The 10,706-nt window shown below is 51.0% G+C and overlaps 2 protein-coding genes across 5 annotated transcripts; both read left to right on the forward strand.

The window, feature by feature from the left end:
- The first annotated feature begins 299 nt into the window (after positions 1-299).
- On the forward strand, positions 300-7,903 carry Usf1 (upstream transcription factor 1). Of its 2 annotated transcripts, none has more exons than XM_032915236.1 (10): positions 300-444; positions 3,488-3,715; positions 4,417-4,466; positions 4,617-4,732; positions 5,026-5,127; positions 5,788-5,983; positions 6,176-6,263; positions 6,403-6,461; positions 6,567-6,661; positions 6,886-7,903. In XM_032915236.1, the coding sequence occupies exons 2-10, from the start codon at positions 3,708-3,710 to the stop codon at positions 7,126-7,128; spliced, it is 957 nt and encodes a 318-aa protein (XP_032771127.1). In that variant the 5' UTR covers positions 300-444; positions 3,488-3,707; the 3' UTR covers positions 7,129-7,903. The 2 variants fall into 2 exon arrangements, with proteins under 2 accessions (XP_032771127.1, XP_032771125.1); XM_032915234.1 differs by having other exon boundaries at positions 3,623-3,715.
- Positions 7,904-8,210: 307 nt separating this feature from the next.
- On the forward strand, positions 8,211-9,637 carry Tstd1 (thiosulfate sulfurtransferase like domain containing 1). 3 transcript variants are annotated; one of them, XM_032914985.1, is made up of 4 exons: positions 8,211-8,335; positions 8,508-8,696; positions 9,121-9,283; positions 9,475-9,637. In XM_032914985.1, the coding sequence occupies exons 1-4, from the start codon at positions 8,272-8,274 to the stop codon at positions 9,524-9,526; spliced, it is 468 nt and encodes a 155-aa protein (XP_032770876.1). In that variant the 5' UTR covers positions 8,211-8,271; the 3' UTR covers positions 9,527-9,637. The 3 variants fall into 3 exon arrangements, with proteins under 3 accessions (XP_032770876.1, XP_032770877.1, XP_032770878.1); XM_032914986.1 differs by having other exon boundaries at positions 8,211-8,308; XM_032914987.1 differs by having other exon boundaries at positions 8,221-8,335; positions 8,508-8,630.
- Positions 9,638-10,706: the final 1,069 nt, after the last annotated feature.

Below are 10,706 nucleotides of genomic sequence, written 5' to 3' on the forward strand. Positions count from 1 at the left end.
CCCTGATCCAAGATGGCGTCTCAAATTGCCCTTGTGAAAGATGGCGCCTAAGAACGCAGTTTCTCCCTCTACTTCCTTTTACTGGAACTAAAAAGGCTCCGCCTAACACAAAGATGGAAGTATAATATAGTCGTTCTTTTTTTTCCTGGTTCTTGCTGAAAGCAAGCAGGACTCTAGCGACGTTCCCAAGGATACTGTTTCTCTTCTGAGCCCGTATCAACTCACATCTCCAGGTCGGTTCTAGACCGCATCAAGTTTGAAGTGAACGGAAGTGCGGCAGCTTTGGGGCTGTCTGTAGGCTGGGCGGGTCGGGGACACACTTCCGCCCCTCACCAATATGGCCGCAGGCTGGGACTGCGCATGAGCAGCTGTCTATGGAGAGACCTAGATCCAAAGACGGAGAACGCTGCCGGGGGAAATTGGCGACTGAAGCGGCCTGGGCCGGTGAGTGCGTTGGAGCCGGCCAGAGTCCGGAGACCGGGTGGATCGGCAAGGCGGGGCACCTTTGGGTTTTGCTTGATTTTTCTCAGGCAAGGCCACGCCTGGGCACGGAGCCTTTGTTTTGGGGGAGGGGGCCGTGCCTGGCTCTTTATCTCCTGCCCTGCTTTGTGGGCCAGGCTCGCTCCCAGCCCTGGAGTGCACACGTCCCACCCGCCCGCGGTGTTCAGCTGGGAGCCGCAGGCCTCGGGAGGTCTCCGGCGTCCTATCCCGTCTCTCCTCCGCGGAGCAGCTGGGGCGTGGGCGAGCGGGGCTGGGCCGGCGGGGTCACCGCGCGGGCTGTGGGGCTCGCGCCTGGCGGGTGCTCAAGTCCCCAAGCGCCTACTACTAGTTGGTGGGCCTGGAGGGAGACGCCTCGTTCTCAGGCAAGGTCCCGGCGCCTGAATTCTTTGGGAACTTGATCTGTTTGTGCGCGTGTTTCTTTTATTTCTTTTTTTTCTTTCTGCCTTTGCGTCTGTGCTTGGTGAGGACGTTTGCTGGGCCCTCCTTTTTTTTGAGCATGCAAACCACAACATCCTAGGCTGATTTCCGTGTCACATATTATTAATGCTCAGGAAACGCTTCCGGATGTACAACCAAGATTTGAGTAAGTAGCCTAACGCCGTTGCTGGGTGGCCTCAGAAGTTGCGCTGACAGCTGTGGGCTATACAGTTGCCTTCTGTGCCTTGCCCTCTCTTTCATTGCCTCCTCCTGCCGGCCATGCAACAAGCTTGGGAGGAGGAAGAGTTCCTCCCGTTAGAGGATGGAGACCTAGGTGGTCCCCAAGCCCGGACTCTGCCTCCCTTTGCAGCATTACTTTGTACGGACAGTTTCACTTTCAGTTCCTTTTTGTTGTTGTTGTTGTTGATGATGTACCGTTTTCTTTGCACACGGTCTTTCCAAGGCATATTATCCGCTAAACTAAGATTTTTCCTTGGATTAGAAAGAGGGTTTTACGGGTAGAGCATTTTAAAAATCTTGTTCTTTCTTGTTGAGATTATTTTATTGCTTTGTACTGTGTAGCTGTTTCTTTCTGGAGGCATCTGTCTGTACAGTCCTTTGTTTTTCCTTTTCTCTGGCGGGTTGTCAAAAGTCCTAAGGCAGGAACATTGTAGATGGACTCCTCCCCCATTGTCTTCTCCTTCAGAACCCTGAGCCTGGAGGTTTTTTCCCCCCTCCTCCTGAGGCTTAGTTGATTTGGAGTTGTCATGGCAACATTTTAGCAACTGTGTTGCTCTACAGGAAGCCTTGCTGAATAAAATAAAGAAGCCTTGAATATGATGCACTTGGGCACTGGTGTTTGTAACAGATGCTGTAAATCTGGACTCTCACAAAACAAGAGCCCTGATAGCAGAATGATGCCCAAGAGCCAAACCTCAGTTTTATGTTTAGCGATGGTTTCCCAGTGGCAAAAAACATGTCAGTTTTTCCCTTCTTAGAGAGGACTGGAATGCGTTTTCTGTTCTTACTTGATTTTGAAGCAGGATCTCTCTATACATAGCCTTGGCTGTCCTGAAACTCACTCTGTAGACCAGGCTGGCGTTGAACTCACAGAGAATCACCTGCCTCTGCCCCCTAAGTGCTGGGACTGTGTGCACCAAAACCCCTGGTGAGGACTAGAATGTCTTTTTAGAATGTTCTTTTTTGTTTTTTTGTAGAAAGGGTTTCTCTGTGTAGCCCTGGCTGTCCTAGAACTCACCCTGTTGATCAGGCTGGCCTTGAACTCAGAGATCTGCCTGCTTCTGCCTTCTGAGTGTTGGGATCAAAGGATCCAACTGCCACCTCCCAGCTTCAAATTTCTTTTTGCACAGTCTGTGTCTGAGAAGCTGGAAGCCAGATGGACCGTAGGTAGGTTGGTTATGATGTGGTGGGTGTTAGTTAATAGTTTTGATAGTGGTGGTCTAAACTTTGCCCTAGCTATTCCTAAGGAGCTGCTGTCATCGAGTATAATGGCTTTAGTAATAATCTGTAATAGCTTCAGATACTCACCCAGAGACACATTGTTTCTCAGTCTTCAAGGATAACTCTCCTCCTCACCAGGAGTTGGGATGAAAATGGAGGAGCAGCTGGGTGGTGGTGACCATGCCTTTAATCCTAGCACTAGGTGGGCAGATGCAGGCAGGATCTCTGAGTTCAGAGGCCAGCCTGATCTACAGAGTGAGTACCAGGAGGGCCAGGGCTACAAGAGAAACCCTGTCTCAGAAAGGAAGGAAGGAAGGAAGGATGGACGGACAGGTTATGGTGTGTATGTGCACATACATGTGTGTGATGGGCTGGGTGCCTGGGATGGTCAGAACAGCTTTTAGGAGTTGCTTTTTGTCTGTCTCTTTTGGTTTGGTTTGTTTGAGATATGGGTTCTTTGTGCTGCCCTGGCTGCCCTAAAACTCTAGCCCAGGCTGGCCTTGAACTCAGAGACCCACTTGCCTCTGTCTCCCAAGTACTGGAATTAGGCGCTGCCACCACACCCTGCTTGCTGAGCCATACTAACAGCCTTTCTCTTGGTCAGAGGAGAGCCTTGTGATCATTTCTTGTCGTCACGTTGCTGGAGACAGGGACTCTTCGTGGCTACAGTTGGCACCCCACTTCTGGAGATTCTCATGTCTAGCTCTCTGTTAACGTGCCCTGTGATTATACATGCTCGCACTACTGTATACCATTCTTGTGTAGGTTTCGGGACTCACATTCATTCTGAGACTTTCATTCCGAGTGTCTTTTGAGCCATCTCTCGGTTCTGTTTGTTTATAGACAAGGTCTTGTAGCCCAGCCTAGTGTGAGACTAGCTTTGCACCCCAGGGTGGCCTTGAACTAATTCTTTTGCCTCCACCTCCTGAGTTTTGGTATTACAGGCATGGGCAAGCACACACCTGGTTCTTTTCCTCTGTAAAGTCTCATTCTATACCCAAGGCCAGCCTCAAGCTTGTACCATTCCTGTCTCTTTTCTCCTGAGTGTCAGGATTCCAGGGAGTAAGCCGCCATGTCCCATGAAGAGTTGCTTTTTCGGTCACTGCAGGCCAGCCTTGCCATCAGAATTGGGGGAGCTGACTGCCCTTTGTGGATGATTGGTTTATCTCCTGGTTGCGTCTTCTTGGAGCCTGGGACGCCTGTTCAGTTGCTTTGCCTCACTGCAGACTCTGATTCCCACCAGGATTTAGCATTCAGGCCTTGGAGTCAGGAGATACAAGGTCCTCCAAAAAAAGACCAGCGCCTCGGATGAGCCCCCTCACAGAGAGATGAAGGGGTAAGTGAAGAGGGCTGTCTGGGAAGAGAGGGGTTGCCTGGGAGAATGCAGAATGACTGAGCATTAGATTGGGGAAGACCTGGGTTCAGGTCCCAGCTCCAACACTTATCGGCTCTGTGATTTAGTTTCCCTATCTATAAAACTGTAGCACTGTTTACTTCATGTGCTGTTATTAGTATCAAGATAGTATGCTGGGCGGTGGTGGTGTCTCAGCACTCTGGAGGCAGAGACAGGCTTATCTCTGAGTTCAAGGTTAGCCTGGTCCACAAAACAAGTTCCCGGATAGCCAGAGCTACACAAAGAAAAACCCTTTCTTGAAAAACAAAACAAAACTAACCAACAAAAAAAGTGCTTATAGCTTGTAAGCACTTAGTGCTTATAGTCTATGTATATGGTAAATACTTAGTTACTAGTTTTTTGTTTTTTGGTTTTTTTTTACTTATTTTGTTTTTTGAGACAAAATAATCTCTACATATTCCTGGTTATTTAGTCCCAGCTGCCCTGGAACTCACTATGTAGACCAGGCTGGTCTCAAACTCAAAGAAATCTACCTACACGTCTAGATTAAAGGAATGTGCCACCATGAGCAGCAGTAATACTGTCCACCATGTTGTGGGTGCCAGTCAGTTTGGGAACCATATTACCAGGTCAGACTTCTCACATCTTCCATTTGTTTCTTGTTTTCGTTTCACCACAAATAGGCAGCAGAAAACAGCCGAAACCGAAGAGGGGACGGTGCAGATTCAGGAAGGTGAATGTTGAGTCAAGACTTAAGAGCTCATCCTCGCCTCCCCCTCTCCTCAGATGACCGGTCCACCTTCTACATTCCGTGTGTCAAGTGCTGTGCAAGTAGAACAGTGGGAAGTTAACTTCTAGATCTTTCCTTGCCTCTTAATTTTAGGTGCAGTGGCTACTGGAGAGGACCCAACTAGTGTAGCTATCGCCAGCATCCAATCAGCTGCCACTTTCCCCGACCCCAACGTGGGCACGTCTTCCGAACTGAGAATGGGGGGCCAGGTAAGGGAGGGCCAGGCTGCAGATGTTGTTACCTGGGGTTGGGATTAAGGGAGGTGCATGAACATAAGGGAGCTGTGGCTTGGAGAATGAGAGGAAACTGTACTGTTGGAAGCTTAGAGGCTGGTGTTGGGCTGGGTGTGCTGAAGTCTGGGGTTTGGGGGGCAGTTGCTGAGTCTGTCTCTGAGAGACTCCTGGGACTTTACATGTACAAGTACAGAGGCTGTTCTGAGAGGGCCTATGGTTCTGGATATTTACTCTTGTCTTGCCCCTCTTCCCCCTCTTCTTGCTTCTAGGTGATGTACAGGGTGATCCAGGTGTCTGAGGGGCAGCTGGATGGCCAGACAGAGGGCTCTGGCGCTATCAGTGGCTACCCTGCCACTCAGTCTATGACTCAGGTACTGAGGGGGAGACTGAGAGGACTAGAGAGCCTTTAGCATTAATAACTAAGGAGCCGGCGTTGGGGATTTAGCTCAGTGGTAGAGCGCTTGCCTAGCAAGCACAAGGCCCTGGGTTCGGTCCTCAGCTCCAGGGGGGGAAAAAAAAGAACTAAGGAGCCAGCAGAAAGGAGGGGTGGAATTCGGGACAGTGGCCCAAATTTGGCCCAAAGTACTAGGTCCCGATGTTTTCAACCTTTTGCCCCATTACCCTGTGGTCTACAACGATCATGCCTCACATGGAGCTGGAAGGGTGGCTTGGCACTTAAGAGCACCTCTTGCTCTTACAGAGGGAGGACCTGAGTTCAGTTCCTAATAACTGCGCGGTGGTTCACAACCATCTGGTTCAGGGATCGAATGTCCTTTGATCTCCATAGGTGCCTGGCACACACACTCAGAACATATATATACATACATTCAGGCAAAATAACCATACAAATCTTAAATGTACACACACTTGAATTTAAAAGAAACGCCCTTATATTTTGAGTAACTTTAGTTTTGTGTTGGGTTGCATTCATAGCATCTTTGGCCCCACGGCTCTCTGTGTTTCTCCTTCTTGAGGGTGATAGAGTGGGAATGCGTCCTGATTGACGGGACTCCTCTCATTTCCCTTCTCAGGCAGTGATCCAGGGGGCTTTCACCAGTGATGATGCTGTTGACGCGGAGGGGACAGCTGCCGAGACACACTACACTTACTTCCCCAGCACCGCAGTGGGAGATGGGTCAGGGGGTACGACATCTGGGAGTACAACCGCTGTGGTCACCACCCAGGGCTCAGAGGCACTGCTGGGGCAGGCAACCCCGCCCAGCACAGGTGAGATGTTGCACAAGGCGGCCAGCCTGAGGGGCTGGGCTCTGGGATGTGCTGGGGGCTCTGGGCTTCAGCACTTGACTTGTGGTAATAAGATCAGAGCACATAGTGAGTCTCGGCTACTTTACGAACTGGTGGGAGCATGTTTTCAAAAGGGGCCCAGGGTCTGATAAAACCTACCTCGTATCTTTACAGGCCAATTCTTCGTGATGATGTCACCACAAGAAGTGTTACAGGGAGGGAGCCAGCGGTCGATTGCCCCCAGGACCCACCCTTATTCCCCGTGAGTGGCCTTATCTGTTGTTACGAGTGGTTTCAGTGCCTGCCAAATCTTACATAATTCCTCACCCTAAACACCAGTCTTTGTTTTGTTTGCTTCTTTGTCTTTTGCTTGGTCTGTTTACCCTGGACTCTCTTATCAGGAAGTCAGAGGCTCCCAGGACAACTCGAGATGAGAAACGGAGGGCTCAACATAACGAAGGTAGGTGGTGTCCAGGGGTGAAGCCAAGAGACTTAAGTAGATTTGGGAACTACAGCGTGAGGAGGAAGGCTGGTGAGTCACTCTGTTCTTCACTTTGCCCCACAGTGGAGCGCCGCCGCCGGGACAAGATCAACAACTGGATTGTACAGCTGTCCAAAATCATCCCAGACTGCTCTATGGAGAGCACCAAGTCTGGCCAGGTCCTGGCAAGACCCTGGTAACGGGCAGGAGGCTAGAGTTCGGGAGGCAGAACTCCAAGAATGGTGTCAAGTAGAGTGTCCATGGCGGCCCTCTCCGTAACACTCTGAGATGCTGCATCCCCACTCTGAGGAGAGATAGCCCCAAAGTGTGAATGTGCTCGCTCTTGGAAGGCCAGCTGGGTGTTCGAGGCTTCCACCCTCACCTTGTTGGCTTTGCCTTGCAGAGTAAGGGTGGAATCCTGTCCAAAGCCTGTGACTATATCCAGGAGCTACGTCAGAGCAACCACCGGTTGTCTGAAGAGCTGCAGGGGTTAGATCAGTTGCAGCTGGACAATGACGTGCTTCGACAACAGGTCAGGCTAATTCCAGGACGGCCCCCTTGGCACCCTGTAGCTGCTGACCCAGTTTGGATTCCCTGGAAAACACTTACGTTGTCCTTCTCCACCATGGCTGTCAGGCTGACTTGATGGCTCAGCAGCGACACTGTTTTTTTTCCTAATTATTTCCGTTATTGCCTTCTTTCTGTGCAGGTGGAAGATCTTAAAAACAAGAACCTGCTACTACGAGCTCAGTTACGGCACCACGGATTAGAGGTCGTCATCAAGAATGACAGCAACTAACTGTGGGGACTCAGGGGCTTTGGGCCCGAGAACTGCACATAGCCCAGGAGCAACAGGCTGACCCCATGCCCCTCCCCTTCACTGCCTACTTCTGGCGTGGAACTCGGGGGAGTTGGGCAAGTGTGATTTTGAACTGAGGCCTGTGGCATGGCAGTCTGCAGTGAGTGCTGGGAAACCGTGTGGACACGCACCGCCAGCCTTGCCTGCCCCCACCGCGCAGTCCCCGGGCCCTGGTGCTCCTTTGGCACACTGCATGTGCTGTCTCCTTGGTGGACACTGGACACACGAAATCTGGGCTCGCCGCGTGCTTGCTTAGAGTGCCTGGCAGAGGGTCTGTGGGCCGAGTACTTCACTGGTTCTTCCTTTCTCTGAAGCAGAAGTTAAGATACATACCTGGTTACTCTGGGGAGCAGGCTTACTCAAGAGGTGGGGAAGGATGCTAGCTGGCTGCTCTCCCAGGAGTAGAGGGGGCAGTGAGCAGCCGAAGCCTCTGCAGAAGGCCCTGGAGTCAGGGAGAGCTATAGGCAGGGCGGGTTCACGGAGAGCCCGCCCTGTTCCAGGGGTGGTTCTTTTTATTTCTTTACTTTTTTTTTTTTTAAAGATAAAATTGTTTAGAGCCACAGTTGTCTGTCTTCCTCCTTTTTGTGGGGCCCTGGGGGAAGGGAGTGTGCATATTACTCTTTGACCGGTAAGGGCTGGGTCAACCTTTGAGTGGGGTGCTACTGTTCTATACTCATTACCCAGAGTCCTGGCACCTGTGCCAAACCTGGGTGAAATTTCCGGCCTAAGCTGGGCAGTCTATAAACTATAAAGGTATAAACTATGAGTGAGTGTTAGAGGGATCACCAACAGGTGCTATTGGACTCTGTGTGTGTGTGTGTGTGTGTGTGTGTGTGTGTGTGTGTGTGTGTGTGTGTGTCCCCGTTCTCGAGGGGCCATGCCCTTGCTTCCGGTTCCGGTCTCTGGCTGGGCTCTGGGAGAGAGAGGGAGATGCTTCGGGTTGCAGTGCTGCGTCAGAGTCACACAGGTGCTGCTGCTGGAACCATGACTGGAGGTGCCTGAGAACCCCTGGGATGTGAGGGTGAGGTGTCTGCAGGTCCCCTGGGGAGGGCTGTTTGTGGAGAGAGTAGCATGGGGTGTGGCTGCAGGTCTCAAACAGCCAGGGAGGGGGGTGCAGAGGCAAGTGTCTTGTCCCCCAGCCCTCAAGTCTTTCTTTTCTTTCCCAGTGCCTACAGTCTCCTTCTCTGAACTCCGTCAACTCCTAGCCTCAGGCAGGGCCAGGCTCTTCGATGTCCGCTCACGGGAGGAGGCAGCGGCTGGTACCATTCCCGGGGCACTCAACATCCCTGGTATAGGATTTCCCTTGTTGGCAGAGGAACTGTCCATGATGGTTTTAACTAAAGGAGCCTCATTTAGTACGCAGGGGGGTGGTGTGTGGTAGACATAGGGCCTTATATTTTGCTCAAGCCAGCCCTCAGGTTCCCTAGGGAAAGGCTAAGTGGAGCCGATCTGGCAGCTGAACTAGCTCATCCAGTTTGAGGGGACAGCAGGTGGCCAGAGGGGCAGAGCCCCATCTGAATGCCGACTTCCCTGAAGCTGGAAGCATTAATCCACTTGATCTTCCACTGCCGGCTTAAGGCTCAGCGAGGGGCAGAGGTTGCTGGCCTAACTTTGCATTGGTATGTTGTTCCTTGTCTTTGAGGATGGTGTGGGGAGGGGGTGGCTACCGTATGTTCGGACGGTCTCTGCAATAGGCTGCTGCCAGGATTCATTCAGCTCTTTCAGCCCCGTCTTGTGAACCTCCGCATGCCACTAGCTTTCCATTTTGTCCCCTCTCAGTGTCTGAGTTGGAAATGGCCTTGAACATGGACCCAGCTGCTTTTCAGACTTCATACTGTGCTGAGAAGCCAAAGCTAGAAGACAAGAATCTTATTTTCTTCTGTCAGATGGGCAGGCGGGGCCTCCAGGCCACACAGCTGGCACAAGGTCTTGGATACACAGGGTATGACAAGCATAAGGCTTGCTGGCTGGGTACTGATGGGGACTCTGTCTGCTGGACCTGTCCTTCCCTCAATATTTCTTTTCTTTTTTTTTTTTTCAGAGCTGGGGACCGAACCCAGGGCCTTGCGCTTGTTAGGCAAGCGCTCTACCACTGAGCTAAATCCCAACCCCAATATTTCTTTTTCTCCACAGGGCTCGAAACTATGCCGGGGCCTATAAGGAATGGCTGGAGAAAGAGGGCTAAATAGAAGGCTTACTGATTTGTGATTGCTCTCATGGCCACCTTGATGTGCTCGGCAAATCCTTGTAGTGTTTTACACATGACAAATTTAAATAAAAAGAGCATTTAATGAAGTGTTAAGCATTTAATTTGTCACATGGACAAAAAAATTATTCTGGTATTAATCTAGTGCTGTTTCCCTCCCGGTCTTTGTCCATTCGTCTGTTCCCTACCACCCAATTAAAGCAGGCCGCTGAACAACTGAACATGACTTTGAACAGTATTCTCCAGCCCAGAATGCACATCAATTAATATCTAATAGCCTCAAACAAATCTTGGAGCTAGGTGGTGGGGGAGTGGGTTGCGGGGTAGTGGACTGTGCCACCAGACAAAACCTGGTAAGGTTCAATGGACTCAGGAACCAGGTTCCTGCACTGGAACGCATGACCACAATACCCCGTGGAGAGGACTGTGACAATCAGTCACTTAGGGACAACGGCTGAAGTCCTTCCACATGCAAATGAGGCATCCCTAACATCTCAGACCAAGCCAATAGAAAGCCTCTGCCTCTAGATCCCACCCCAATTTTTATAAGGTCCTATCCACAAGGAATAAAGAGTTATTTCACCAAAGATGCCTGAGAGCGCCTGTCTTACTGAGCTGTGACACTCCCGGGAAGGGTTTTCTCTCCCAAAGCTTTTGTTGTTGACTTGACATGAGGAGCTGGGTGTGCTAGCCTGACCACCCACAGTCACTTCCTGCTCCTTGGTCCCCTGCTGCCCACTGTGTCCCACAGCCTTCCCCTTGGAGAGCTGTAACTCTGGCTGCTCTGGCTGAGCCAGAACCCCCTCAGATCTCCTTGAGCGGAGGCAGTGGCACCAGCCTTACGTTAGGTTCTTATCTGGTCTGAGGTACATTGTGAACTCTGGGTAGCCAGGGTAACTAGCATAGCAAAACCTCTGTAGCAAAAGGAAAACCCCCACTGGGCTTGATGGCCCACACCCTTAAGTACCAGGCTGGGGACTCGGAGGCAGTTGAATCTATGTGAGTTTGAGGCCAGCTTGGTCTACCTGGTGAGTTCTAGGCCAGCAGGGCTACATTGTTAGACACTGCCTGAAAAGAAAACCAAATCAGAAAATGAACAAAAAACCCACATATGGGCTGGTGAGATGGTCTAACAACTAAAGACACATGCTGCCGAACT

The sequence above is a fragment of the Rattus rattus genome, chromosome 10, assembly GCF_011064425.1.
Source record: "Rattus rattus isolate New Zealand chromosome 10, Rrattus_CSIRO_v1, whole genome shotgun sequence".
Lineage (NCBI taxonomy): Eukaryota > Metazoa > Chordata > Mammalia > Rodentia > Muridae > Rattus > Rattus rattus.

Coding starts and splice junctions, on each gene's coding strand:
- Usf1 (XM_032915236.1), top strand. Junction 4,467..4,616: donor GACGGTGCAGATTCAGGAAG/GTGAATGTTGAG, acceptor TCTTAATTTTAG/GTGCAGTGGCTACTGGAGAG. Junction 5,984..6,175: donor GGCAACCCCGCCCAGCACAG/GTGAGATGTTGC, acceptor GTATCTTTACAG/GCCAATTCTTCGTGATGATG.
- Tstd1 (XM_032914985.1), top strand. CDS start 8,272: ATGCTTCGGGTTGCAGTGCTGCGTCAGAGTCACACAGGTGCTGCTGCT. Junction 8,336..8,507: donor TGCTGGAACCATGACTGGAG/GTGCCTGAGAAC, acceptor TTTCTTTCCCAG/TGCCTACAGTCTCCTTCTCT. Junction 9,284..9,474: donor CAAGGTCTTGGATACACAGG/GTATGACAAGCA, acceptor TTTTCTCCACAG/GGCTCGAAACTATGCCGGGG.